At 68.0% G+C, this 27,462-nt stretch overlaps 2 protein-coding genes across 6 annotated transcripts; one reads left to right on the top strand and one right to left on the bottom strand.

The window, feature by feature from the left end:
• Positions 1-2,350: 2,350 nt before the first annotated feature.
• TRPM5 (transient receptor potential cation channel subfamily M member 5) lies at positions 2,351-22,527 on the top strand. Of its 4 annotated transcripts, XM_053202758.1 has the most exons (26): positions 2,353-2,402; positions 5,447-5,517; positions 5,776-5,902; positions 7,656-7,836; positions 8,402-8,580; positions 10,110-10,287; positions 11,422-11,486; positions 11,648-11,839; positions 12,048-12,150; positions 13,270-13,388; positions 13,610-13,933; positions 14,005-14,145; positions 14,237-14,360; positions 14,593-14,738; positions 15,183-15,295; positions 15,453-15,545; positions 15,645-15,903; positions 16,038-16,156; positions 16,346-16,478; positions 16,587-16,761; positions 19,371-19,524; positions 19,966-20,147; positions 20,447-20,579; positions 21,149-21,221; positions 21,531-21,585; positions 21,992-22,527. In XM_053202758.1, exons 1-26 carry the CDS (start codon positions 2,373-2,375, stop codon positions 22,096-22,098), a joined length of 3,576 nt encoding a protein of 1,191 aa, XP_053058733.1. In that variant the 5' UTR covers positions 2,353-2,372; the 3' UTR covers positions 22,099-22,527. The 4 variants fall into 4 exon arrangements, with proteins under 4 accessions (XP_053058736.1, XP_053058734.1, XP_053058733.1 ...); XM_053202759.1 differs by lacking the exon at positions 15,453-15,545 and having other exon boundaries at positions 2,352-2,402; XM_053202760.1 differs by lacking the exon at positions 5,447-5,517 and having other exon boundaries at positions 2,371-2,402.
• A 670-nt stretch (positions 22,528-23,197) lies between these two features.
• Positions 23,198-26,374, bottom strand: TSSC4 (tumor suppressing subtransferable candidate 4). Of its 2 annotated transcripts, XM_027045100.2 has the most exons (3): positions 26,010-26,374; positions 24,482-24,593; positions 23,198-24,316 (listed from the first exon to the last, which is right to left on the bottom strand). In XM_027045100.2, the coding sequence occupies exon 3, from the start codon at positions 24,293-24,295 to the stop codon at positions 23,327-23,329; it is 969 nt and encodes a 322-aa protein (XP_026900901.1). In that variant the 5' UTR covers positions 24,296-24,316; positions 24,482-24,593; positions 26,010-26,374; the 3' UTR covers positions 23,198-23,326. The 2 variants fall into 2 exon arrangements, with proteins under 2 accessions (XP_026900901.1, XP_026900900.1); XM_027045099.2 differs by having other exon boundaries at positions 23,198-24,593; positions 26,010-26,369.
• Positions 26,375-27,462: the final 1,088 nt, after the last annotated feature.

Here is a 27,462-nt window from a genome sequence, read left to right as displayed (position 1 = left end):
AGCAGCCGGAGGGGGCATCCCTCATGAGCACCAGGGCAGTGACCCTTCCTGTCTGAGGGTCCCTGAGTCGGGGCCTCATGCAGACCCAAGGGAGGCCTGGGGAAGGAGGAGACCCAGGGCCGGGGGGCCCTCTCTGGGTCATGGCTTTTGTGCTACGACACAGAGCAAAGGTGGTGCAGAGGCCGAGAGTCTCCCCGCAGACGAGAGCCGGTGTGGCAGCCAGCACCCCGGGGAGGGCCGCCCCTCTAGGGTCACACCCTCCACCCCTGCGTCCCTCCCGGGCCGTGGCTGTGCCTCCGTGGGTCCTTGGGGTCGGCCTGCTCTGGGGCGGGGTCTGAGGCCTGGAGGGCTGGTCCCCTCCCTGACCTGGTCTCTCCCCCAAAAGCAGGCGTCGTGTGAACCCAATCCCGTCCAGGGCCAACTGTGGTGAGGGTGAGGGAGGCCCACTCGGACGGGTCCCAGGGCCGGCGGGTCCCAGGGCCCTGGGGTGGCCCTCCCCGCACAGAGGGACGCAGCGCTGGTGGGTCCCAGGGCCCAGAGGCGCCCCAGCCTGAGCTGAGCCTGGCCACACCCTGCCTGTCCCAGGCACTAAGACCTGCCAGCTGTCCTGTCTTGGCCCCGCGGCGGCTCGTGCCCAGACACAGCCCCGCACGCTCGCTGAGCCCCCCACTCATTCCTTTGTTCCCCGACGGCTTTGGTTCTGAGCCCGGGGTGGGGACGGCGGCAGACTCAGCGGCTGACAGGTCTGACCAGGAAGCAGACCCGAGGCAAACAAGTACGTGACAGGTCACTTCAGAGGGCCAGGCTCCCCGGAGAAGAACACCGGGAAATGTGGGGGAGAGAGACCCCGGGGCAGGACCCAGTGCTGGTCGGGTAGAGGTAAGGGGACAGCAGAAGGGAGGGGGAGGCAGGGAGCAAAGCGGAGTCCGGATGGAGAGAGGCAGGCGGGGGATGGGCAGGGGTGGGGAGGCGGAGACGAGGGAGGCGGGGGGATGGGCGGGGGCAGGGCAGGGGCCACGGGCGGTCAGGGTTCTACTTCAACCATAGGAGCCATGGAAGGCTGTAGGCAGGAAAGGAGCCTGGCCCGATACGGGGCTGGGGTGGCTGGGGCAGGGTGCCCAGGAGGCAGAGACAGAGGGGCAGGACAGGGACAGGGGACGTGAGGGGCAGACCGTGTGCCCCACGAGCTCGAGGGGCTGGGGAGACTGCCTCACTGTCCATTCCCCCCGACACCGGCAGGACCCCCAGCCGGCCCAGGCCCCAGGCTGGCAGGGTGGGCGTGAGCCCAGGTTGCTCATTCGGAGTTGGGGAGTGGCCCAGCAGACCCCCCCCCTTTCTTACCGGGGCCGTAGTCTGACCCGGTGCACGCGGCCGCTCCCCTTCAGAATCTGGCCCACAGGGTCTCAGGCCCGGAGGGCTTGTGGGTTCCACTTACCTGGGGCCCCTTATTTCCTGAGGGACCTCAGAAAGCCCCATCCTCCCTGGGCAGGCCCCCAGCAAGGCTAGGGGATGGGCCCCGGCCGTGATCTGAGCCCTTGTGTGTCCGGGGGCAAAGCTGGCGTCCACTGCCCGGACCTCCTCAGCCATCCCGACTCTGCTCGCGGTCCTGGGGCGCCCTCTGGTGGCTGATGGGTCAGACTGGAGAGGCCTCGGTGGAGGGGGGGTGGGGGCGGAGGGCAGGGCCTGGATGCTGTCCCCCACCCGTCCCCCAGCTCAGGGAATGAGTCATCCCTGGGAGGCGGTTTGGGGAGGGGGGTCCTGGGGGTCTCTTTGGGGAAGGGGCCTACAGAAGTGTCGTCCAGGCTCTGTTCTCAGGTGTGACCCACAAACTCTCAGAAGCCGGGCTTCTCAGGTTCCCATTTTTCAGAGAAACAGAGGCCCAGAGCGGATGGGGAGCCTGACAGATACGCAGGGTGCGAGCCCAGGAGGGGAGGGGCAGTCCCCGGCCGCTGGTCCCCCACGATACGGCTGGGCTGCGCACCCTGGGGTCAGCCACCCCCCTTGTTGGACAGAGAGACCCAGGTGCGTCCGGTGTGACACAGACGGGACTTGCCCCAGGCCCCAGGCCGCCCCGGGGGCATAGCCCGTGGGGGGCGTGACCGCAAGCAAGGTGGCCTGGCAGCGACCCCCACGTGGGGCCCCCTGTAGCTGTGCCCGAGGTCAGGCCGGGAAAGGCTGGCCCTCAGTGCCGGGGCCGGGGGGTGGGCCTTTGGCCGCGGCAGGCGTGTGGGTCCGCTGTGCAGAGATCAGGTGGTGCCCGTGCCGGGCACGGCATTGGCTGCCCGGGTGCCAGGCGGAAGAGGAGGAGCAGAGAGCTGGCGGGCGGGCGCCCCGATGGGTGGCCTGCACTCTGCACCTTGGCCGGCAGCCGCATGCCAGGGCGCCGGGGAGAAGGCAGGCAGGTGGGTGCCCAGGCTGCTAGCCTCCAGGTGGGACGGGGTGGGGGCCCCGGCCACATCCCTCACTCTGGTCCCCGTCCCCTGGTCTGCAGCCTGGAGAGGATTCTGCCTTCCCGGGTGGTGGAGGACAGCCTCTCTGTCTGAGGCAGGGGGGTGGGAAGGGGGTGCCCGAAAGCCGGTGCTTGGGGCGGGTCCGGGCTGGCAGGTGGCCCCGAGGCCCCGGGCCCTGGAGTTTGGGGCAGCTTCTGCCCAAGCAGTCGGGAGAGGAGGCAGGCCCTCCTGGAGGGCGCCAGGAGGCGCCCAGCGGCGCCTGTCTGGGCGGGGAGGCTCACCCACGCTGCCCTCCCCCGACCCACCGCCTCCACGCTTGGCCTCACACGGGGGACAGAAGGGCCACAGCACTGACCGCTGGCCTGCTGAGCTGGGTGGGGGTCTGTCTGGCGCCTTCTCTTTGCTGGTCTCTCCCTGCCACTCGTGGAGGAGGGGTTGGGCCCAGAGAGTCTGAGGGGCTTGCCCGCGGTCACGCAGCTGGGGGAGGGGCTGGGCTGGGACCCCTGGGGCCTGGGTACCAGGCTGCGTCCACGCTGGGGCCGTTTTCCTCATGGCCTCTGGGAAGGGGTGGCCCTTTGCCCCCCAAGCGAGAGCCCCCAGGTCCCTTGCTGCCAGGGTTGGAGATTTTGCCTCCGTTTCCCCAACAAAGCGTGGGGTGAGATTCCGACCAGGGGTTGTACATACAGGAACCCCCTCCAGCTTCCCCAAACCCCCACACCCCTCTGGAAACAAGGACAGCTGCTCATGCAAATCTGGCCTCTTTGCATAGCCTTCCCTCTTGGAGGCCCGTTTGCCTGGAGCCCGGCACGGCCCTCAGGCTGGGGTGCGGGGTGCGGGGTGCGGGGCGGTGGGTGTGGTCACAGCCAGGCAAGGCTGGCGTCCCACACTCCTGCTCAGGACCACCTGTCCCATTGGGAGGACAGAGGGCCCGGGGAGGGAGGGAGGGAGGAGGAGCTCCAGACGCTGCCTGCTGCCGTCCCCACCGGGTCCCCTCCCGGGGACTGCAAGCCTGAGGCTCACGGGGTTTGAGCACACCCAAGTTGTCCAGGCCCCACGCCCCCAAACGCTCACACACCCTGGACTGTGTGAGTCCTGCTTACAGGGCACACGCCCAGATGCGGCCAGAGGGGACCCTACCGGGCGGCCGGCACCCCAGGCCCCTGGTGGGAGGGAGGTCTGTGCCCAGACGGCAGCCCCGAGGTCCCTGTCCTGCCCCCACCCTCCCAGCGAGGCACACACACTCTGCACCTCGACACCTGCACTTGGGGGTTGAGGAACGTCCCCCGGAAACCCAGAATGTGACTCATCGGGGAATCATGTCTTTGCAGGTGTAATTAGTGAAGGTGAGGTCACAGGGGGTAAGGTGGGCCCCTATCCAGTGACTGGTGTCCCTGCGAGACGAGGGACATTTGGACGCAGAGACACAGGACAGAGGCTGAGGCTGGAGGGACGTGGCCACAGCCCAGGGACACCTGGAGCCCCCAGGAGCCGGAGGGGAGGGGGGGGGACCCTCCCTAAAGCCTCGGGGGAGCGCAGCCCTGCCACACTTCAGTTTGGCCCTCGGGCTCCTGAGCAGGGGGCACGCAGATCTAAGGGGCAGCTCTAAGCCACCAGGTCTGTTGGACTTGGTCACGGCTGCCCCGGTAATACCCGCACACGGCCGGGCCTTGTCCCCAGACGCCAGCCTCCTATTAAAAGTCCATAATCCCCAGCTTGGAAAGGCCACATTCAAATCCAGCCCGGGTTCCTGCTCTGGGGGGTGGAAGTCAGGAGGATTTGCATCCCACCCGCCCCCAGGACACCGGCCCTGCCCAGACACAGGGCGGCCCCGGCCTGGGGTCTGGCTCCAGCAAGGCTCGCCCGGCTCTGCGGGCCTCCGTGTCCACGGCGGCTGGAACAGAGGAGCTCACGGTGTGCATCTCCCAAATCGGGGCGTCAGGGGCCCGCACGCCCTCTGAAGCGTCGAGAGGGGGCCCTGCCTCGCTTCTTCCAGCGTCTGGGGCTCCGGGTATTCCTGGGCTTGTGACCTCATCGCTCCAGCCTCTGCCTGCGTTCGCTGGGCTCCTCCCTTTCTCTTATGAGGACACCAGTCACCGGGTCAGGGGCCACCTTAATGTCCTCTCTTAACGTGACCACGTTTGCAAAGACCTTATTTGCCCAGAGGGCCCCATTCATGGGGGCCGGGAGTTAGGACTTGGGCCTGGGTTTCTGGGGCACACGGCGGGGGTGGGGGAGGGTGTGAGGCTGTAGGTCCCTGTCAAGCCTGCGGGGCCGTGACCGCCACCGCTGCCCCTTCCTCTGTATGCCGGTGGCCCCTCTCCAAGACACAAAGGGTGGCCTGGCCGGGGAGCTGCCTTTTAGCGAGGGACGCCTCCCGGGGATAGAGGGCCGGTGGGGCCACCGTGGACAGGCTGGGGAACTGACTCAGCGGCAGGGGGTCTGCCGACGCCCCTACTTGGACAGGTGGCCGTGGACCCGAGGGTGGGGGAGACTGGCCAGGGCGGCTCACCTGTCCTGGAACCCAGGGCCCTTGGGCAGGGGCAGAGAAAACCAGGGAGATGTGGGCTGGGGGTGGGGGAGACACTGGGGGTGCCGGCAGTCAGGCAGGCCATTGGGACCCAGCTCCTGGTCACATGGGCCAGTCCTGGGCCCCCAGCCTTCAGTCCCTGCCGAGTGGGGTGGAGCTGCTGGCCGCAGGGACATGGTCCGGATGCAGCGAGGGGCGCCTGGCCTGGGGGCGGGCCAGGAACGTGCGGGGAGGAGCTTGGGGCAGGGCCTTCCCCGCCCGGCCTCCTGGCAAGGAGAGGTGGTCCGTCACTCCCCCCACGCCATCTTCCCCCGGCCCCCCTCTCCCGGGGCCCCTGCACCTGAGCCGTGTGCACCAGCCTGACCCTCTCACCCGCATCCCCCCTCTGCCCAGGCACATCCGGGGGCCAACGGGGGCGCAGGGGACAGGCTTCTTGTCCAGAAGCCCAAGAGACTTTTGGGGTTTCTAGGACACCCCCCACCAAAGCCTGTGCAGAAGTGCTGACGGGAGAGGCCGGCCCGAGGCGCCCCGGGGTGGGGGGTGAGTAGTAGGGCCCGGAGCCGGGTGGAGGGGCTAAGATGCATCCCCACCCCCCACCCCACTGGGAAGGGGGCGCGTGGGAGGCTCCAGTAGCTGAAGCCGGGTTGCGAGGGGGCCTTGTGGACATCGTGGCGCGGCCCGGCCACTGGCAGGGGCGGAGGGGGGGTGGCCTCCCCAGTGAGGCCGCCGCTGGCGTCCTGCAGGGAGGGGGACAGGGTTTGCCTCTCACGCCCTCGGAGGTCGGCTCTGTCCCTGCAGAGAGGTCCTCATGTGGGGTGCCGGGGGTCCCTGCCGGGGAAGCCCCAGGGCTGCCGGACATGGGTGGGCGCAGGACCTGTGCCGGGGCGAGATCGAATTCGGAGGGTCTGGGAAGAAGCGAGGCAAGGTAAGGGGCCGCCTCCCCCCGCTCCCCCCCCCCCCGTCCCCGCCGTGCTAAGGCTCGCCCCCCACCCCCCACGCTGAGCTCCCAGTCTCTCCCCAAACACTGAGCGCTGGGCGCCTGCTGCCTCCAGAGCCTGGCCGATGTCAGAGCCTCCAGGACCCGACTCCAGCCCTCTGGCCCCCCGCCTCCCACCCCCATGCACAGCACGTCCAGGGCCCCTCCTCTGCGCGCCCCGCCCCACCCCGCCCCACCACGGAGAGGGAAGGGAGGCCTAGACAGGAGTCAGGTGAAGGCCGGACCCACCTGCGCCCTGGCCTCCTGCTGCCACCCTGCATCTAAACGGGGTCGGCCTCTCTCCTGATGCTGGTTGCTCCCCACCTCCTTGTGACCCCCATGCCAGAGCCCCATACCCAGTTTCTCTGGTGCCCCCATGCCCAGCAGCCCATACCCAGTTCCCCTGGTGCCCCCATACCCAGCGCCCCATACCCAGTGCCCCTGGTGCCCCATGCCCAGTACCCCTGTACCCAACACCCCATGCCCAGTGCCCCTGGTGCCCTCATGCCCAGTGCCCCTGGTGCCCCCATGCCCAATGCCCCATCCCCAGTGCCCCTGGTGCCTCCATACCCAGTGCCCCCATGCCCAGTGCCCCATCCCCAGTGCCCCTGGTGCCCCCAAACCCTGTGCCCAGTGCCCCCATGCCCAGCACACCATACCCAGTGCCCCTATGCCCCCATACCCAGTGCCCCCATACCCAGCACCCCATACCCAGTGTCCCTGGTGCCCCCATACCCAGTGCCCCTGGTGCCCCCATGCCCAGCACCCCGTACCCAGTGCCCCTGGTGCCCCCAAACCCAGTGCCCCCATACCCAGCACCCCATACCCAGTGTCCCTGGTGCCCCCATACCCAGTGCCCCTGGTGCCCCCATGCCCAGCACCCCATACCCAGTGCCCCTGGTGCCCCCATGCCCAGTGCCCCTGGTGCCCTCATGCCCAGTGCCCCTGGTGCCCCCATGCCCAGCACCCCATACCCAGTGCCCCTGACGCCCCCATACCCAGTACCCCATACCCAGTGCCCCTGGTGCCCCCATGCCCAGTGCCCCTGGTGCCCTCATGCCCAGTGCCCCTGGTGCCCCCATGCCCAGCACCCCATACCCAGTGCCCCTGATGCCCCCATACCCAGCACCCCATACCCAGTGCCCCTGGTGCCCCCATGCCCAGTGCCCCTGGTGCCCTCATGCCCAGTGCCCCTGGTGCCCCCATGCCCAGCACCCCATACCCAGTGCCCCTGACGCCCCCATACCCAGCACCCCATACCCAGTGCCCCTGGTGCACCCAAACCCTGTGCCCCCATACCCAGTGCCCCTGGCGCCCCAATGCCCAGCACCCCATACCCAGTGCCCCTGGTGCCCCCATGCCCAGTGCCCCTGGTGCCCTCATGCCCAGTGCCCCTGGTGCCCCCATGCCCAGCACCCCATACCCAGTGCCCCTGATGCCCCCATACCCAGCACCCCATACCCAGTGCCCCTGGTGCCCCCAAACCCTGTGCCCCCATACCCAGTGCCCCTGGCGCCCCAATGCCCAGCACCCCATACCCAGTGCCCCTGATGCCCCCATACCCAGCACCCCATACCCAGTGCCCCTGGTGCCCCCAAACCCTGTGCCCCCATACCCAGTGCCCCTGGCGCCCCAATGCCCAGCACCCCCATGCCCACCCCCACACACACGCCCTGAGGCTGCAGGCCACCCTGCCCTGCAGTTCGTGAAGGTTCCGAGCGGCGTGGCCCCCTCCGTGCTCTTTGACCTCCTTCTGGCCGAGTGGCAGCTGCCAGTGCCCAACCTCGTGGTGTCCCTGGTGGGCGAGGAGCGGCCGTTCGCCGTGAGGTCCTGGCTGCGGGACGTCCTGCGCAAGGGGCTGGTGAAGGCGGCTCAGAGCACAGGTGAGGCCCCGCCAGGGCCCCACGGCCCGCACAGTCCGGAGCCCGTGCCCCGGCCACACAGCCCCCAGACCCTGCCCGGTGCCTCCCTCCCTGCAGCCTGCAGCGGGAGCAGCTTGGGGGATGCAGCGGGGGGGGGGGGGGGGGGAGGAGCCGGGGTCCCCCCCCGGGAGGCGCAGCCCACCCTGCGGGCCTCGGCAAGACGGCCCCCCCCTGCACCCGCGCCCGAGGGCGGGCCCCCATCACACCCTCCGCCTGCCTCAGGGGAGCCGCCTGCTGGACGGTCGTGGGGTCCAAACCCAGGTACTGGGCTAATTTATGTTCAGGCCCGCCGAGCCTGCAGAAAAGCCGGCAGAAGGATATGGGGTTTCCGAACCGCCTCACCGCGAGGTGACCGCTGTGCAGCAGAGGCCTGCACACCCGACTAGGCCAGGGCCTCGTGATTCAGAACAACCTTCCCAGGCTCGGGTCGGGCCGACACCTGCAGGTGGTGGGGGGGGGGGGGGGCCTCGGCTCCGGCAGGCCTGGGGGCCCGAGCCCACCGGGCACACTGAGCCCCCTGCCCTAGGAGCCTGGATCCTGACCAGCGCGCTCCGTGTGGGCCTCGCCCGGTATGTGGGCCAGGCCGTGCGTGACCACTCGCTGGCCAGCACGTCCACCAAGGCCCGCGTGGTGGCCATCGGCATCGCCTCGCTGGGCCGCGTCCTGCACCACCAGCTTCTGGATGACGCCCGGGTAAGCTTACGTCTGTCTGGGAGCGCCGAGCCGCCGGGCAAGTTGGGCCTGGGAGGCGGGGAGGGGCTCGTGGCCCCCAAATATACCCACCCCAGGGTAGGAGGTACGCCGAGGAAGCCACCGGTGCTCTCTCCGAGGCCGACCACACCCCACCATCTGGTTATTTGGCAAACCAGACACCCTCCACATGCCAGGCCTGCAATGGAAAGAGTAGCTCCTTCACCGGGGGGCTCACAGGCTCAGGGAGTGAGGCAGGCACCCTGAAGGACCGAGATACTGAAGTGAAGCTGTGGGAGGAGCGGGGGAGGGAAGAAGGGGAGGAGGGAGAAGGAGGAGGAGGAGGAGGAAGGAGAGGAAGAGGAGGGAGGGGGGAGGGGAAGAAGAGGGACTAGGAGGGAAGAGGGAGAGGAACGGGGAGGGGGGAGAGAGGAAGGGGAGGAGGGAGGAGGGGGAGGAGGAAGGAAGAGGAAGAGAAGGGGCTAGGAGGGAGGGGGAGGGAGGAGGGGGGAAGAGGAGGGGAGGGAGGAGGGGGAGGAAGAGGGAGGAGAAAGAAGAGGAGGAGGAGGAGGGAGACGCAAAGGAGGAAGGAGAGGAGGAAGGAGGGAAGGGAGAGGAGGGAAGAGGGAGAAGGGGAGGGAGGAGGAAAGGAGATGGAAAAAGGAGGAGGGGAGGGAGGAAGGGAGGGAGGAGGAGGGTGGAGGGGAAGGAGGAAGGGAGGAGGAGTGAAGGGAGGAAGGAGGAGGGGAAGAGGAGAGGGGGAGGAGGGAGGAGGGGGAGGGGAAGAAGAGGGACTAGGAGGGAGAGGAACAGGGAGGGGAAAGAGAGGAAGGGGAGGAGTGGGAGGAGGAAGGAAGAGGAAGAGGTGGGGTTAGGAGGGAGGAGGGGAGGGAGGAGGGGAGGGAGGAGGGCGAGGAGGGGGAGGAGGAGGGAGGAGAAAGAGGAGGGGGAGGAGGAGGGAGAGGCAAAGGAGGAAGGAGAGGAGGAAGGAGGGAAGGGAGAGGAGGGAAGAAGGAGAAGGGGAGGGAGGAGAAAAGGAGATGGAAAAAGGAGGAGGGGAGGGAGGGGAAGGAGGAAGGGAGGAGGAGTGAAGGGAGGAAGGAGGAGGGGAAGAGGAGAGGGGGAGGAGGGCGAGCCCAGCACACGGCCAGCAGGTGGCAGCATTGCTCAGGGAGCAGTGTGGGGAGGGGTCTGCCAGATTCCCAGCCAGCGCAGACCAGACATGGGGACCTGGATTCCAGAGCCCTGCCCAGGACTGGTTCCCAATGGACCCAGGCCCCATCCGGACACCGGCCCGCAAGCCTGGGTGACCCCGGCAAGTGGCCTCTGCTCCCCGCCCAGAGTCTGTCCGAGGCAGGGCCTGGCAACCCCACGGCCCTGGTTCTGTCCAGAGGACCCACTGGCCGCGCCCCCCCCCCCCACCACGCCCCTGGGCCCCAGGCGCCGGCAGCCCGGCCCTCCCTCCCTCTGGGGGTGGAGACAGGCCTGGGCAGAAGAACCCTCATTTAGGGCTCACGGTGGGGGGGGGGGGGGTTCAGGAGGACAGCCCTGTCCACTACCCCGTGGACGAAGGCAGCAGCCGGGGCCCCCTCTGCTCCCTGGACAACAACCACGCCTACTTCATCCTGGTGGAGCCTGGGCCTCCCGGGAAGGGGGACGGGCCGACGGAGCTGCGGCTGAGGCTGGAAAAGCACATCTCGGAGCAGAGAACCGGCTATGGGGGTGAGACCTGTCCCAGGGCGGGTGGGAGGGGGGTGGTCATGGGGGCACGGGGTGTGCGCATTCCGGGCTGAAGGCACTGAGCGTGCCTGAGTGTGGAGACCTGGCCTCTGGGGGTCTGGGATGGGAAGCGGTCAGTGCGTTGGTGGGGGCGCAGCTAGGAGTTTGGCCCCGCCGGGCAGCGACATTCCTGCCGGATGGCAGAGTTGCTGGTTTGTTCGCCCGCCCCGGGGCTCCCCAGGGGCGGGGGTGGGGGGGCTCGGGGCTTGGGAAGGAAACGGATTTGCGAGCTTTGAAAGGCCTGGTTTCCTCTACCAGCCAAGCTAGCCACGAGGTACGCTGCCACCAGAGGGCAGTGTTGCCCAAGGAACGGATGTGACTGTGGCCAGAGGTGGGTTTGAAAGCTGGGTTTCTAGTATTAAGAAATACCAGTGCGTAAGTAAAATGTATACACACGATATATAACTGCCTACGATATTTATAAACAGCCTAAATACCTGCTAACTGAGTATTCTTTAAGAATAAAAACATGGTCGAGGCCACGTTTAGACCACGTCGGTGGTGGGGGGCTCCGGCTCGCTGAAGCCTGGACGGCACACACCGACCGGTCTGTCCTCTAGATTCAACGAGGAGGCCGCTCTGGGAGTCACAGGGGCCCGCTGCTCCCTGCCTCCCCAGCGTCCTCCCGCGTCGGGACTCTCGTTTCCGGCTAACGTTTGGGGGCGAAGCTGACCAAGGCCCCTCCCCTACTCTTTGGTTTGCTCCCGCGGGCCTGCAGGGCGATCGGCAGAGCTTTCTGCCATGACGGGAATAGAGGCGCTTGAAACGTGGCTGGTGCAGCCAGGGATTGAGTGTTTCACTTCACTTACGTTCCTCTGTGTCTAAATATCTGTGAGCGGCCTACTGGGCAGTGGGGTGCGGGGCTGACGTCCTTGTCCCCAAGCGAAGGGGCTCGTGTCTGTGTGTGATATGCAGCCTGGAGCCCACACTTCACTAGAAAAAGCCTCCGGGCAGGTGTCTCCCTAGATAATGTTGGGGGTGATGGCCAGCGGCCTGGGTGCCCACCCCACGGGGAGGGTGCCAGGGTCCCCACTTGCTCGGACACCTGGGAGGACTTGGCCGGTGCTCTGTCTGCAGGCACCAGCAGCATCGAGATCCCCGTCCTCTGTCTGTTGGTCAACGGCGACCCCAGCACCCTGGAGGTAGGGCAGGGGAGGGAGGTGGGGGCCTGGCGGGAGCCCCCTGGCCAGCTGCGGCTTCCTGCAGGGCCCTCCCTGGCCTGGGACGGGTTACCTCTGGCACATGGGCCCAGGGCGGCCCCTGAGCTGACTCGGGGTCCACTCTCCCCGCCACGCCGCCTCAGAGGATCTCCAGGGCCGTGGAGCACGCTGCCCCGTGGCTGATCCTGGCGGGCTCAGGGGGCATCGCGGACGTGCTGGCTGCCTTCGTGAACCAGCCCCACCTCCTGGTGCCCCAGGCGGTGGAGAAGCAGTTCAAAGAGAAGTTTCCCGGAGAACGTTTGTGCTGGGAGGACGTCGTGCACTGGACCCAGCTGGTAGGGGCCCCCCGCAGGACGAGGCCCCCCTCCCGGGTGGGCCGCCCCCGGGGGAAAGTCCTGCTGGGCGTCTCCGTGCCTCCTGTCCACGAGGAAGGGCCCAGCCTCCTCCCTTCCCCAACAAAGCCTCCAAGCCCGCTCTGGCTTCAGGCCCCTGGCCTGCCCCCTGCCCCCAGGGCCACTCAGGGCCTTTGTCCCGGTGTCCCAGCTGCAGAACATCACCTCCCACCCACACTTGCTCACCGTGCACGACTTCGAGCAGGAGGGCTCTGAGGAGCTGGACACCATCATCCTGAAGGCCCTGATAAAAGGTGAGGGCGCAGGGGCAGGGGTGAGCGGGGGCGCCAGCTGTGCAGGGGCTGCTTCCCGCACCCGCCCCGTCCTGGGCCTCACCCTCCAGGACCTGACACGTCCATGGGGCCGGGCCACCGCCCAGGGACCACGTCAATCAGCAGCCAGGACTCCCGGGATGGCACCCCTCTGCTGTGCATGTGTGTGTGTGCATGTGCTCATGCATGCACCTGTGTGCGTCACATGCGGGCATGTGCCTGTGAGTGAGCGTGTGCCTGAGTGCCTGTGCCTGTGTGCGGGGCCCAGTGCTCGGTTTTCCAGCAGCACATGTAACAACACTGGAACGACACAGGGATGGCCCTGGCTTCTGCGCAAATTTGTCCAGCGTTCTGTGCTCGACAAGTTTCAGTTTGACCTATCTTACTGTAATTGAAGAAACTGAAGCGTTCAATCCAGCGGCTTTTAGTACATTTGCGAGTTGTGCAACCATCCCCACTGTCTAATTCCAGAACGTTTGCATTGCCCCAAAGGCAGTCTGGCACCGTTCAGTCACTGCCCGTTTCCCTGGCCCCCGGTGGCCACCGGCTCGCTTTCTGTGTGGACAGATTTGCCCCTCTGGGGCCCTTCCCATCCATGGGCTCCCGCCGTGGGCAGTGTTCGGCTCCCTCCTCTGAGCCCGTGTTTCTGAAGAGCATCCACGCTGTGGCCTGCTGGTGCCTCCCTGCTTTCCAGGGCCGAGGGACACTCCACGGAGCGGAGGGACCGTGTTGTCTCTCTCTGTTCCTCTATGACAGACACTGTGCTGTCCCTGCTGTTTGGCTGCCCCTCAAAAGGCTTTGCATGGTGGGGACACGCCGTGCCGAGGGCCTGACCTCGGGCAGCCAGACACAGACCCAGGCCGGGAGGGGCAGGGGGGCCGGAAGCTCCTCCAGACAGACCATCCACTCCCCCCGGCTCCACTCACCCCGTCCCGTCGGGGTCCCGGGAGCCATCATTTCTGCCGACAACCTTGCGACGCCGTGGGCCTCTCGCCGTCACTCAGAGGGCGTGACGCAGGCCATGGCTCCAGGGCTGTGTCCAGAAGACCACCGTGAGGGGCCCTGGGCTCGCCGCTCACCTCCCGCCCGCTCTGCCCGCAGCCTGCAAGAGCCACAGCCAGGAGGCGCAGGACTACCTGGACGAGCTCAAGCTGGCCGTGGCCTGGGACCGCGTGGACATCGCCAAGAGCGAGATCTTCAACGGGGACGTGGAGTGGAAGGTGCCCGCCCGCCCACCCGCCGGCCGACGCCTCCGGAGCCTCGCCTCTGGCCAACACAGGGGCGAGCGCCGAGTTGAGGGCCCGGGGGCAGGCGGCGCCCCGAGGGCTGCCGGCGGGGGCCCCTTCTGCCCCACGCGGCCGAGGGGGGGGCGCAGGGAGGCCACGGCTCCTGCTCACTCGGCCCCTCTCCCCGCCCCGGGCGTGTCGGGTGGCGGCCCCAGTCCCGCGACCTGGAGGAGGTGATGATGGACGCGCTGGTGAGCGACAAGCCCGAGTTCGTGCGCCTCTTCGTGGACAACGGCGCCGACGTGGCGGACTTCCTGACGTTCGGGCGGCTGCAGCAGCTGTACCGCTCGGCGCCCCCCAAGAGCCTGCTCTTCGACCTGCTGCGGCGCAAGCACGAGGAGGGCCGGCTGACGCTGGCCGGCCTGGGTGCCCAGCAGGCCCGCGAGCCGCCCGAGGGCCCGCCCGCCTTCTCCCTGCACGAGGTGTCCCGCCTGCTCAAGGACTTCCTGCACGACGCCTGCCGCGGGCTCTACCAGGCGGTGAGCGGGCCCAGGCCGGGCGGGGCGGAGCGGGGCGGGGCCACCCTGACGCTGACAGCCGGGTCCCACAGGAGCAGGGCCCGGCCGGGCGGCCCGAGGCCCGGAAGGGGCTGCTGGACCTGAACCGAAAGAGCGAGAACCCGTGGCGGGACCTGTTCCTCTGGGCCGTGCTGCAGAACCGCCACGAGATGGCCGCCTACTTCTGGGCCATGGTGGGTGGGTCCCGGACTGGGGGAACGGGAGCGGGGGGGGAGCCGGGCAGGGGTGGCGTGGTGGGCGGCCTCCTCAGACCCCGTCTCCCAGGGCCAGGAGGGGGTGGCCGCCGCTCTGGCCGCCTGCAAGATCCTCCGTGAGATGTCCCACCTGGAGGCGGGGGCCGAAGGGGGCCACGGCGGGAGCGAGGCCAAGTACGAGCAGCTGGCCCTGGGTGAGCCACCGGCCCGGCGGGGTGCAGCGGGGCTCTGGGCGGGGCCCTGGGCACACACCGGGTCCTGCTACCCCTCGGGACGTTTGGGGTGACTGACGGGGGAGGGAAGGGCCCTGGGCAGGTCGGGCAGGCAGGCCTCGGCAGCCCCCGGGGGGGGGGGGGGGGAGCGGGCGCAGGGCAGAGGAGGGAGGGGGCGCATGGGCGAGTGCGGGCGGCCGGTGCCCTCGGGCAGGCCTCTTCTCTGAGTGCTACCGCAGCAGCGAGGACCGCGCCTTCGCCCTGCTGGTGCGTCGGAACCGCTGCTGGAGCAGGACCACCTGTCTGCACCTGGCCACCGAGGCCGACACCAAGGCCTTCTTTGCCCACGACGGGGTGCAGGTGAGGGTCTGGCTTCGGGGAAGGCCTTCAGGGGCAAAGCGGACGGCAGACGGGAGGTGCCCCGGGAGCCCCCCTCCGCCACTCTCCGTGTCCGTGCCCCCCCCCCCCCCCCCCCGCGCTCTCCATGTCCTGGCCGTGCACGGCAGGGGCTGCTCGCTTCCTGGACGGCACCTGCCTGGCTGCCTTCTTGTTGTCGCCAGCCCTTTCTCCACTTGGGGTCTCAGCAGAAGTGCTACCTCTTCAGGTCAGCCCTTCCAGACCCCAAAACCCGGCCTCCCCGTTGAAGGTTGTCCCCACCAGGACGGATGGCAGGCGGGGGGGGGGGGGGGGGCGGCGATGCTTCAGCTGAGCCTTGACGGGCACGCCCGGTGCCCGGCCCAGCATGGGCAGAGGTGTGGGGGGGTGGGGGGGGGGTGGGGACCGGAGGTTGTGCCTTTATTTCAGGCTTTCCTGACCAAGATCTGGTGGGGGAACATGGCCTCGGGCACGGCCATCCTGCGGCTGCTGGGGGCCTTCCTCTGCCCGGCCCTCATCTACACCAACCTCATCACCTTCAGGTCTGTTGGGTGCGGGCAGCCGCCGGGGGCGGTGGGGGGGCCCCCCACCGGCCAAAGACCCCGCCCACATCCCTCCCCAGGGCCCCCTGCGCTTCCTTTGCTGGCTGGGTGCTCTGGTGCCCTTCCCGCGGGCCCTGAGGGTGCCCCGTGCTCACAGCGAGGAGGCCCTGCTGAGGACGGTCCCCGAGGGCCTTCAGGAGCTGGACGGCCTGGACTCAGAGAGGAGCCTGCTGTGCAGCCCGGGCAGCCGGTGAGGGCCGTGGGGCGGGCCGGCCAGGGGGCTGGACTCACCCCGCGGGGCCCCTGCCGCCGGCCTCACTGCCGTCCATGGTCTCTCCTCGCGGCGCAGGCGGGACGCGCTGACCGGGGCACCAAGGGCTCGGGGTGACCGAGGTCCACGTGCTGCCTTCCTGCTGACGCGCTGGCGGATGTTCTGGGGGGCGCCCGTGACCGTGTTCCTGGGGAACGTGGTCATGTACTTTGCCTTCCTGTTCCTGTTCACCTACGTCCTGCTGGTGGACTTCAGGCCACCTCCCCGGGGGCCGTCTGGGCCCGAGGTCACCCTGTACTTCTGGGTCTTCACACTGGTGCTGGAAGAGATCCGGCAGGTCAGTGGTGGGCCCTGCGCCCCCGCCTGCCACCCCCCCCCCCCCCCCCGGCTCCCACTGGCCTGGACGGGGCGGGGCGTCCCCAGCCAGCTGTCAGTGGACCGCCCGCCCCTCTGCCCTCTGCCCTCTGCCAGGGATTCTTCACGGACGAGGACACGAGTCTGGTGAAGAAGCTCACCCTCTACGTGGAAGACCACTGGAACAAGTGCGACATGGTGGCCATCTTCCTGTTCGTCGTCGGCGTCACCTGCAGGTCTCTGGGGCCCAGAGGCCTGGGATGCGGGCCCCTCGGGTGGGCCGCTGGGCTGGCCAGCTTCAGGACGAAGCCTCGGAAGGCCTCAGAAGGCCCGGCTTGTCCTTGGCCCCCATGCTGTGTGTCCTGGGGGAAGCTCCTTCCCCTCTCTGGGCACTAGCGGCACCCCCAATACGGCCCCCACCCCAGGATGCTGCCCTCAGTGTTTGAGGCGGGTCGTGCGGTCCTCGCCGTGGACTTCATGGTGTTCACGCTCCGACTCATCCACATCTTCGCCATCCACAAGCAGCTGGGCCCCAAGATCATCATTGTGGAGCGGATGGTGAGCCCCGGGTCCCGCCTGGGGGCCGGGGTGGGGGAGCTGGTGAAATAGCGCCCCCCCCCCCCCCCCGAGCCAGGCGGCCACTAACACTCTCCGTTCTTCCCCCAGATGAAGGACGTCTTTTTCTTCCTCTTCTTCCTGAGTGTGTGGCTGGTGGCCTACGGCGTGACCACACAGGCCCTGCTGCACCCCCACGACGGCCGCCTGGAGTGGGTTTTTCGCCGCGTCCTCTACCGGCCTTACCTGCAGATCTTCGGGCAGATCCCGCTGGACGAGATCGATGGTCAGCACGCAGCCTGCCTGGGGGGGGGGCGTGTCCCTGAGCCAGCTGGACACAAGATCCCCTGCTTCCTACGGTGCCGTCAGATGGGGTCCAGTTTATGGAGCCTCCTTTCAGAAGACCCTGGACGTGGGGCCCTTGAAAGGAGCCGGCTGAGATGGGGAGGCCCCTGAGGACAGTCCCCAGGCCCCACACACCTGCACAGGGTCGGGCCCAGCCCAGGGGCGGCTCCGGGAGGACTTTTGTTGGTCACAGAGACCTTTCCCTGTGGGCCCCAGACTGGAAACTGAGGCACCAGGAGGCTGCAAGGCAGCCTCTGCTGGGGGGCCCGGAGGCCGGCCTGCTTTGGGATGGTTTGTGCCAGGGCAGGTGCCGCGGGGGCAGGGCCGAGGCCATTCCCGTCCGTCTGCAGGCGGCCTCTGTGCGGGGCCGAGGGCCAGCCAGCATAGGTTGTGAGACTGTCCCAGGACCGCGGGGACGGTGCGGGAGGCAGAGCCGCTCCGCCGTGGGGGCTGGTAGGTGTAGGGGAGCCCTGGCTTGGGGGGCAAGCCCCCGACACGGCTGGGACTCGGTGAGGAGGGGGAGGAGAGGGAACCAGCCCCTCCAGGACAGTGAGCCAGCACCAGGGGCCGTTCACTCAGGCTGGTGCCGGACCAGGGCCACCGGGGCTCCAGGGCGCCCCCGGGCACATGGTGTCTAAGGCCGGGCCCCAGCCGCCGGAGCCAGTGAGACGAGGTCGGGTGCCCGCCACACGCACTGTCTGTCAGTGGGGTGAGAGTGTGAGGGGAGCGGACCCGAGCCGCCAAGATGGGGAGGGGCGTTGCCACCGTGGAAACCAGTTAACTGGGGTGTTCTGAAAGCCCCTTTCCTTGGACTATTTTCTTAGCACCACCTCCCTCCTCCCTCCCCCCCCTCCACCGCCCAGCTGGGATTCCTTTGCTCATCCGGAGTGCTCCAGGCCCTGCCCAGCCCTGTACTGCAGGGACCCTCTGGAGGAGGGCAGGGGTGGGGTCACTCCCGGGGCCACCAGGGGAGGGCAGAGGTTGTGCAGACTTCCAGGGGTGGACGGTCCTAGCCCCGGGGGCTGCCTTGGGAAGGTCTGAGTGCAGGCTGTGGCACAAAGTCCATGACTGGGGCCAGGTCGGGGCACAGCCCACTGTGCAGGCCCCTTCCCCTCCCAGGGCCTGGGCTTCCTGTCTGCTCAGGCCTCTGGGCCACACCACCACGCGGGGCAGGGCTGTGGTGGTTCACTAACGTGTGCACCCTGGGGTCCTGGAGCCCAGAGCGCCCCCCCCCCCCCCCCCCCCCCCACCGTCCGGTCCCCGTGTGCCAGGAGGGAGCCCTGGGGCGGAGCTCCTGGTCTGGCCTCCAGGCCCATGGACACTTTAATTTCCAGCCTGGCCTCATGGTGCCTCTGAGAGTCACAGGGGTCTCACTGCTCCCGAGCCTGGGCGCAGGGGAGAGAGGAGGGTCCGGAATCGGCCCTGAGCAGACCTACAGGCCAGGGCAGGGCAGGGTCTGGGAAGATGCTGCTTCCCCACCCCCTTCTGCACGCTCGCAGCTCACCGTGGGCTCTTGGCACAGACTGACTCGGGGGACATTAGGAGAGGGCCTCCCCCCAGAGAGGGAGCCACAGACACACGAAAACAGCCCCTGCCGGCCCGACACATGTGCACAGTGGGGACACGGGCACACAGGTGTAGACAGAGGGACAGAGACCCCCAGTGTCACCTGGACTCGGTCACAGAGCAAAGACCAGGAGGGGCAGCCACAGAAACACAGCCGAACGTGCGGGCGTGTGCAGCGTCCACACGGGCACGCGCATGGGCACGCGCACATACACGGCCTGCGTGCTCACCCACTGATATCTGCTCCTTCCTTCCTTGCCTCCCATCCCATGAGCGTGAGGAGGGGACTGGCTGGTGAGGGGCCAGAGGTGTGATCCTCGGGCCCCCCAGGGCGTGCCTGCCCAGGGCGCAAGGCTCAGCCTGCTCCCAGACCCAGCATTCACTCCCACTGCCCGGAGAACATTCTTTGAGCTGGCACGGCCCAGAGATGCCGTGTCCACGGTGCCTGCAGCAATCAGTGCCAAGGGCGGCCTGGCCAGATGAGCTTTGGAGGTGATGCAGACTCGCCCCCCGGCTGGGTGCCATGTGACAGGCCTTAGTGTTATAAAGGCCCTGAGAAGTCCTGCAGGGGGAGACACGGTCATCCGTGTCTAGCGCAGCTTTCTCCAAACCAGCTTTGAGCACAGCCTTTGGTGTGGGGAGGTGGGGAATCCACACAACTACCAGCAGAAACTGGGGTCCTCTGTGCCCACTTGCCAAATGGCTCTGCCCTCAGAACGTATGGCCTGGCCATGACCCCAGTCAGGTGGAGGTGGAGAGTGGACCAGTGCCCCCAGACTGACCATCCATCCGGTTTGACAGGACTGGGGTGTTCTGAGACGGGAACTTTCAGTGCTAAACCAGACAGTCCGCCCGTCAACCGGGAAAGCTTGGTCACCCGGCCAGGGGCTGCGTCCCCGGGGGCCCTAGCCCTAGGGGGAGGCCCTCCAGATCCAAGGGTGCCCCTGTGGCCGCCCCGCCCCCACCACACCACTCCCGTTTCAGAAGCCCGCGTGAACTGCTCCCTACACCCCCTGCTGCAAGAGGGTTCAGCCTCCTGCCCTAACCTCTATGCCAACTGGCTGGTCATCCTCCTGCTGGTCACCTTCCTGCTGGTCACCAACGTGCTGCTCATGAACCTACTCATCGCCATGTTCAGGTGCCCCTCCCCCACTCTCCCCTCGTGGGCGCCCCCATGCCCGGCTGTCCCGGCCCAGACCTGCTCATCCCTCCGGCCCGGGGGCCGCGGGGGTCTCTCCGCCCCTGGGAGGGCCTGGGGCCTGTGTGGGGAAAGGCCTGAGTGTGAGGGGTCACCCCAAACACTGGCTCCCCTTCCACCGGGCCCCGGCTGCAGGCAGAGGGAGGGCAGGGCCACGAGGAAGGGAAGGTCAGGGGGAGGGTCGTCCCCTCTGAAACCAGAGGCCCGGGCTTGTCCAGGAGAGCGGAAGGGGACCTGAGTGGACTCCATTCCAGACACACCCGCAGAGGGAAGTCAGTGATCTGAGACGATCACAGAAGAGGGTGCCCCCCGGCTCTGGCAACAGCTTGGGAGGAGAGGGGGTGCCTGTGTGTCCCCGTCACCCACATGCCGGCCCCACAGCTACACGTTCCAGGTGGTGCAGGGCAACGCGGACATGTTCTGGAAGTTCCAGCGCTACCACCTCATCGCGGAGTACCACGAGCGCCCTGCCCTGGCCCCGCCCTTCATCCTCCTCAGCCACCTGAGCCTGGCACTCAAGAGGCTCTTCCAGAAGGGGGCTGAGCAGAGGCAGGCACGCCTGGGTGAGGCCACAGGGCCGGACCCAGCCCGGCTACCCCAGACTGCAGGGCGGGGGGGATGGGCGATGTGCCCAGTGGGCAGGTGAGGAGAGGCTGCGCCCCCTCCCTAACCCCCCCCCAACCCCCAGAGCCGCTGGCACAGGGCTGAGCCTGGAGTTCTCTGCAGGGGGGCCGTCCCCCTCTCTCCACCTCACAGCCCGGGCTAGCCGTGGTGACTGAGGCCCACTGCCCTTGCCCTGGGCTCCCCTGGCCCCAAGGCCCACCAGGCTCTGGCCAAGCCTGTGCCGCCCCGACCTTCCCAGAGAGAGACTTGGCGGAGCCCCTGGACCAGAAGGTGGTCACCTGGGAGACGCTTCAGAAGGAGAGCTACCTGAGCAGGCTGGAGAGACAGAGGAAGGACAGCAAGGAGGAGGTGCTGAGGAAAACCGCCCACAGGTGCGCGGGTGCCCCGGGACCCCCGGCCCGGGGGCAAGCGTCTGTGTCCCCTGCAGCACCTCCCAAGGGAGGGCCGGACCCCGAGTGGGGCGTGGGGTGTCGGGCCCTCTCCTGCCCATCACTTGAGGGTAGGGGGCCCTCACCCGCAGCCCTGCACCTGCCTGAGCTGGGCAGACCGAGGCTGGCAGGGGCAGGAGCCTGGCCCGCCCTGCTTTTGGGGGACGGGGGGGGCCAATACAGGGGGTGTCCTCCCAGCTCTGGGGTCTCCCGAGTGGAACTCCTCCCCCCATCCTCTGGGTCTCCCCCCAAAATGGTCCATCCCAGCTGTCCAGGCGCCCGCGGCCCCTGCCTGCCTTTGTCCCCAAGTCTTGCCCCCGCGGAACTCGGCCCCCATGGAGCTCCCAGGGAGGACTCAGAAGGGCTCTCTGTACCCAGATCTGGGAGTGAGAGAAAAGGGCACCCCACCCAGAGAGGGTTCAGGGACCCCAAACCCACCCAAAGGGCCTCAGGGGAGGATGGGGAGCATCTGGGAATTTGGAGCGCCCTCTACCGACCAGCTTCTGCCACAGGGTGGACATCATGGCCAAGTACCTCGGGGGGCTGAGAGAGCAAGAAAAGCGCATCAAGCACTTGGAGTCACAGGTAGACAGGGAGACCTCGTGCCCTTCTCCTGGGAGGGGGCCCTCACCCGCAGCCCTGCGCCCAGGGCAGGCTGAGGCCCTGGGGAGGTCCACTACCTGGTCCCTGTCCCCACAAGCAACTTCAGAGACACTGTGCCCTCCCTGGAGAGGGTTCTGGAAAACACATGCCCTCCCTGGAGTGGGTCCTGCACTCAAGACCCCTCACTGTCCACACTCCACACCCACACCCCTTCCCTCAGGCACAGCCAGCAGAGGGGAGGGTCACAGGGCAGCAGGGCCTGGGGCTGCCCCGGACGCCTCTCTCCTCCAGGTCGACTACTGCACAGCGCTCCTGTCCTCCATGGCCCAGGGCGGCTCCTACCGGAGTAAGTGGGGTGTGGGGAAGGCACAGGGCGGGGAGGGGCACAGGCTGATATGCAGATGGGTGGAGGGCTGTCGCTGTGCCCCGTCGCTGCCTTCTCTGGGTCTCTGCTTCTCCCTGTCCTGGGAGGGGACTGGCCCAGGTCTCCGACGGCCCTCGGCTGGCCACAGTCCTTAGGGTGGGGCAGGTACCCTCTGCCGAGGCCCATCGACTCAGCCAGGCGTGAGGGCTTGGCCAGGCCGACTCCTGGAGGCCCTGCCTGGCAGCACGCACGCCCCCGCCCTGCTTCCCCAGCCCTCGACCCAGAGCCACCAGGTCTGTCCCCTGTTCACAGTAATGAGCTACCTCTCCCTTCCCCGGGCCCGCCCCACCGGACACCCAGCAGCTGAGGGGTCTTCCTTCCTCACCAGACTCTCAGAACACCGAAGACGGACACCAGCAAGCCTCTGCCGGGCGCAGAGAGGGCGTGGGCAGCGGGGGGCACCCAGAGGCTGGCCGGCTGCTCTCAGACACCTGAGCATTTGGACTGTCGGCGCACCGGGCCCACCTCTCCCAGAGCCCCGGCCTGGCCCTCTGGCCCAGACCAGGATGGGCAGGCGGGAATGTGGCCCTTAGCTGGCCGTCCTGGGCCCCTGAAGATACACTGAACTGCCCCTCGCTCCGGTGGAGCCCTCAGTGGGCTGTGGCTCGAGTGGCCTTGTCAAAAGGAACCACTCCTTGCCCTGCCTGGCACCTTCCCAGGACCTCCCTCCACCTGGGAGCATGGCGGGCCCTCTCCCAGGCCGGTGGAGAGCCCCGTGGGTCCCCATCCCGAACCGCCCGGCCTGGGCTGACAGCACTTGCTGAGTGCCGTGCCTGAAGCACCTCCCGTCTGTTGGGCAAGTCTCCCACCCACCCTGTGTTACCCGCCAAAAGACGGATTTATCCAGAACATTAGTGGCTGCTTCTGCCCTTTAGGACCGGGGCCAGTGTTTACTACGCTCGTGGGCTCACACCCCGCACGCCCCCAACTGCTCACGTGGCATGGTGAGCGCTGGACTGTGTCTGGCCTGGGCGACGGCCCCGGGACACTGCCCCCAAAGCTGTTCCATCTTAAGAGAACACAGCCACACCAAGCCAGTGAAGGCCGCGGGACAGTGGACACGGGTTTACCTGGGGGTCCTGTCCTGTGGGGTCGGGGTCCAGGCTCCTGTGCTCCCCCCCCCCCCCCCAGCTTCGGTGAGCGGCTCAGGTCGGTCCCCGCTTCCTTCCTTCCCCTCTGGGGGCTTGGCAGGCTGGCCGATCTCCACTAAGCCCCGTACCAGGCACAGGGGGTACGTGCTTGCTCCTGTCTGCCTTCCCTGACACCTTCAGGGGGCAGATGTGCTGCTGCGGAACCGAGCGTCAATCTATAAATCCTGTGTCCCCTTGACACCGAGTTGGGGGGGCTCACGTGAGGGGGCAGGGAACCTGTACATGGCGGACGGCAGAGGAGACCCTAAGGTGAGGGTCTATACAGAGATACAGAGTCTGAGGAATACCCGCGACCTTTACTGTTGCCCCACAAGGTGGGCAGGGCTTTTGCCATCCGCAGGCAAGCTGTCTGCTTCAGAGACCACTCCCCTGAGCCTCCCCCCGCCCCCCGCCCCAGGACGCTGGTCCCTCCTACTAGCAGCCTGCAGGCTCCCTTCCGAAGGCGGGCAGTGACCCCAGCCGCCCCCCTCCGCCAGCCTGGTCAGGGAACATCAGCCGAACAGGCTCTTCTCTCAGACCTCAGCACCCGGGGCCTCGGGTCTGTTCTTGTTCCGGAAATGGTCTCTGCTCCGCTTCCTGCTGCCATGGAAGCCAACGGTCTCCACCACTGGAGGCCCGGCTTCTGACCCAGCGGGGGCAGCCCCCGGGAGCAAGCCCACGTCCTGAAGGTCCCCGGGGGCGCCGCTCTGCTCCTCAGCCTCGGGGCTCCCAGGCCCCGCCAGGTGGGCCAGCTCCACTGGACCCTCGCCCCCTGCCGCTCCCAGGTTCCCAGGGGCAGCCCCGCCTGGCTCTCCTGCCTTCCTCAAGGCCCTCTTCCTCTCAGGTCTGGCTTCGCCCGCCCGGGCCGGTTTGGTGAAGACGACTCTCCCCTCCCCGCAGCTGGAGGGGTCCTGGTTGAAAGAGGGCGTGTAGTCACCGGGGACGGCCAGGCTCTTCGAGCCCAGGAAGGCCAGCGCGGCGGCCCGATTGCTCTGCTCGCTGGCCTCGGCCACGTTTTCCAGGCTGTACTTGGTCCAGCGCTCGGGGTGGGCCACATAGTCAGGGACGGGGGGCCGCTTCGGGAGGGCAGGGCTCTGGCCGGCTCCGCCTGGGCCCTCCGCCGCAGGCTGGCTTGAGGGCGCCGGTGGCCGTGCGGAGTCCCCACTGTCACCGGGCAGTAGCTGCCTGGCTGCCCCCTCCAGACAGTCGAATATGTTGTGGCTGCGCCGGGAGAAGGTGGAGCTCGTGTCCCTCAGGTGGAACGGCTGCGCCGAGGCCGAGGCCGAGGAGCGGCCCCTGAGAGGCAAAGCGGGCTCATCGGGGTCTGAGTCCCCCTGGGCCTCCCAGGGCAGCACCCCCGGGGACACAGCCGCCATCTCAGCACTGCCAGGCAAGCTGAAGTCAGAGTCTGAGTCGCTGAGGGACACGGTGTCAGAAGGCAGGGTGTCATACTCTGTCCCCTGCTCAGCCTCCAGGGGCTGTCCTGCCCCTGCCTCAGCCATGTGTCCCAGGGCACACCACACCTAGACCAAAACAGCCCAAGTTCGTTTCCGACGATCGCATGCGTTTAGGACACGTCCGCCCTGTAGACCCAGTGTCCCTAGGCAGGCGGCAGGATCAGCGTTAAGAATGGTGTCGTCCAGAGGAAGGGACCGAGGACCCCCGCCCCCTGAAAGCCCTCCTCTCACCTCCCCTGTCTGAGGGTCGCTGTGCAGACACCGGCGTGCTGGCACAGGCCCCTTGCTGGCACAGGCGTGGTGGCCTCAGTCCGGCTCCTTTCAGCTGCTCCACTGTAGTGGGCTGTGGGGGAGGAGGGCCAACCATCAGATCAGACAGCAAAGGTGCAGAGGTGGTGCCACAACCCCAAGGGGCAGTCCCAGGTTTGCGAAGCCCTGACAGAGGCCAGGCGGAGAGCAGGTCCTTGGGAGCTAAGCCCGGGGACGGGGGGTGGGTAGGCAGAGCCGGGCCTGAACCTGGGGAAACACAGCCTCCGCTTCACGAGACCGCTCTCACCAAGCAGGCTCACTTACTAACCGCAGGGCACAGCACGGAGCACAGTCCTCAAAGACTGGGCCACCCGCCTGGTCCAAGGCAAGGGGGTCTGCTCCCGACTGCTGGGAGATGCCCTGGGAGCTCCACAGGGGTCTGCGCCAGGTCCTTGGCACCTGAGGGTCAAGCTCTCAGGGAGCTGGGGTGTGGATCACCACCAGGAGCAGCCTTGCTGGGCAGAGGCAAGCCCGGCAGCAACCTCCAGCGCCGTTTCCCCGGTAACCGCCCCCACACACCTCCCCCTCCCCAGCAGAGCAGTGCTGCCCACACTCGGCACTCATTCAGCGGCCAAGCGTGGCCAAGCAGGGCACCTAGCAGCTTGCACGGCCAGGCTCAGAGGACAGCCCAGCCTCACCCACCCATCCACCGACTCCTCCCCACCAAGCCTCCGTAGCCCAGGGTGACCCGCTGTCGTGCACCCACGAGAGACCAGGCAGGTAGGTGGACCCGGAGTGGCCGCGAGTGCCCCACGCCAGATCAGACACAGACGAGATCTCCATCGCTCTGGGGCATGACTCCCACAGTGAAAGAACAACTCCAGGAGAGAAAGGGAGCACGGGACACACGCCACCGACGTGTTTCACAGCTGGCAGGGCCGGCCAGGGAGAGATCACCTGCCAGTTGCACACACTGCTGCAGGGGAAGCTCGAGTTCCCACCAGACTCCTGCTTCCCAAATTCGCTCTCCCGTCGTCCACACGGCCGGGGACTCCACCGCGACCCAGAGAAGTAGCCTGACCGGCGGGGCACTCCAGGGGGAGATGGGGACAGAGACCCGGGAGTTCTCTGTGGACTTGGTGAGCTCAGCGGAGGCAGGGCCGAGTCCAGGCTGGGGGGCGTGGGGCTGCGGGGTCGGGGGCCTCCGAGGGGCCAGGGTCTGGGCAGGCCAGCTCCCAGGGAGCGGGACCAGGGTTTCCTCGCCGCGCTCTCTCCCCCTTGGAAGCAAACCCTTGGCTTTCTCCGCTCTATGGGCCCAGCAGGCCCTCCGTGTTGGGGGCCTGGGCGGGCCAGCGTCCGGGCCTCACGTGGCTCGGGTCCCAGGGCCCAGGCCGTGTGGCACGGGAGACACGGAGCACATTGGGGTCTCCGGGGTCGAGCCAGTAGGCTGTGGACGACGGTCTCCCAGAGACCCGACCGTCAGCGCCACCCTCCCTCGCCTCAAACCTACCGGCTCACCGCCACCTGGTGGCCTCCATTTGGCGCCGCGCTCGGCTCTCTGGGAAACCGAGTCTTCCGCTGGCCCAGCGCCGCGGCGTCCGCAGCTAGGGAACTACATCCCCCACAAGGCCCTGGGCCGCTACTCGCGAGGCCTGTTGGACCGCTACTCCAGAGGCCTGTCGGGCCGTGGAGTCCCTACGCATGCGCCCTCGCTTTTCTCCTTTGCCACCCCTCCCCGGAAACGGCGGCGCTCCTTCGCGCAGAGCCGGAATTGATTAAGGAAACGAGGGAGGAGGGAGAGGCAGCATTGTGACTCCCAGAATGCTCGAGGGCTAACGGCCAGCTGCGCGTTCCCAGGGCCCCAGCGCCACCTGTCGGAAGCTGCGAGCACAGAGGGCGCCCCAAGCCGGAATCACGTTATCGCGCACGGCGCTGTTACCGGGCACTTCCGGTCCGGCCGGAAGCCCGCGGCCGCGCCCCTCGTGGGTCCCGGGAGCGGTGCTGGGGCCGGGCCGGCGCTGGTCTCAAGCTCCAGGCGGCCGGGGGAGTGGCGGCCTGGCCTCGCCTGCCCACCGCGATGGCCTGGCTGGCCGCATGCGCCCGGCCCACCCTGCGAGCTCTCCGCGGGCCCCGCCCCTCCCGGGGCTGCAGTCGTGGGGTCGCGGGAAGCCCAGGGACCTCTTGTCCCCAGGGCCGCCCTCCGCAGCCCCTCAGGAGCGGCGGTCCTGGCCCCCGGCACGCACCGCACCAGCGCCCGGGCCAGGACGCTCCAGGGGCCGTGCTGCGCAGGGGGGCTCCTTGGGCCACCCTGTTCTCCCAGCGACCCTCCCTGGCACACAAGGCAGAGGGGTGTGACAGGAGGGGCCAGACCCACTGAGACCCGGTGGCCCCCGAAGGAGGCAGCTCCGAGCCCTCACCGTGAATCCCAGCCAGACCCTTGTGGCCCCCAAGGGGTCAGTTTAGCACACACCAGGCTGGTGCCCGCGCTCAGCTCATGGTGACATCACCCGGCACGCGAGGTGTTGAGTGGGGGGAAGCAGCCTGACCCCACAGGCAGCTGGGCCTCAGTCCACCTCGCTGGGTCGGGTGGGTGCCCTCATTCAGTGTCTGAGATCTTCCCTTCTAGCCCCTGCAAGATGGAGCTTAGGCCCGGAGCTGCCCTGCCTCTCCAGGGAATGCTTACGAGGGAGCAGCTAGGCAGGCCAGGAACAGACCCTTAGACGCGTGTCCTCCACAGAGCTATCTCCCAGGAGGAGGGGCAGTGTGGCAGCCCCCTACCCCAAACACATCCTATACTCTGCTATCTGGCTGCCCTGTTCAGCTGCTTGCTCTGGGTGGTGGTAGACCAGGAGTAGGTGGGGGAGGGACGTTGGGGGGAAGCTGTTGAAGGTGGCACAGCGCCCACCAAGGGGGCACCTGCTGTGGGGAGTGCTCTCCGGGGGTCCCATCACCGCCCACCAGCA

The sequence above is a fragment of the Acinonyx jubatus genome, chromosome D1 (assembly GCF_027475565.1).
Source record: "Acinonyx jubatus isolate Ajub_Pintada_27869175 chromosome D1, VMU_Ajub_asm_v1.0, whole genome shotgun sequence".
In the NCBI taxonomy this organism is placed as follows: Eukaryota; Metazoa; Chordata; class Mammalia; order Carnivora; family Felidae; genus Acinonyx; species Acinonyx jubatus.
Note: the sequence above shows the minus strand (reverse complement) of the source record. Positions and strands in the feature narration are given on the sequence as shown.

What these genes read in the sequence shown, in the direction of transcription:
- TRPM5 (XM_053202758.1), top strand. Translation starts at nt 2,373, where the DNA reads ATGCCAGGGCGCCGGGGAGAAGGCAGGCAG. An exon ending in GAGGCGCCCCGGGGTGGGGG is followed by an intron (nt 5,518 to 5,775) that starts GTGAGTAGTAGG and finishes CTGTCCCTGCAG; the next exon opens with AGAGGTCCTCATGTGGGGTG. An exon ending in GAAGGCGGCTCAGAGCACAG is followed by an intron (nt 7,837 to 8,401) that starts GTGAGGCCCCGC and finishes CCCCTGCCCTAG; the next exon opens with GAGCCTGGATCCTGACCAGC.
- TSSC4 (XM_027045100.2), bottom strand. Translation starts at nt 24,295, where the DNA reads ATGGCTGAGGCAGGGGCAGGACAGCCCCTGGAGGCTGAGCAGGGGACA.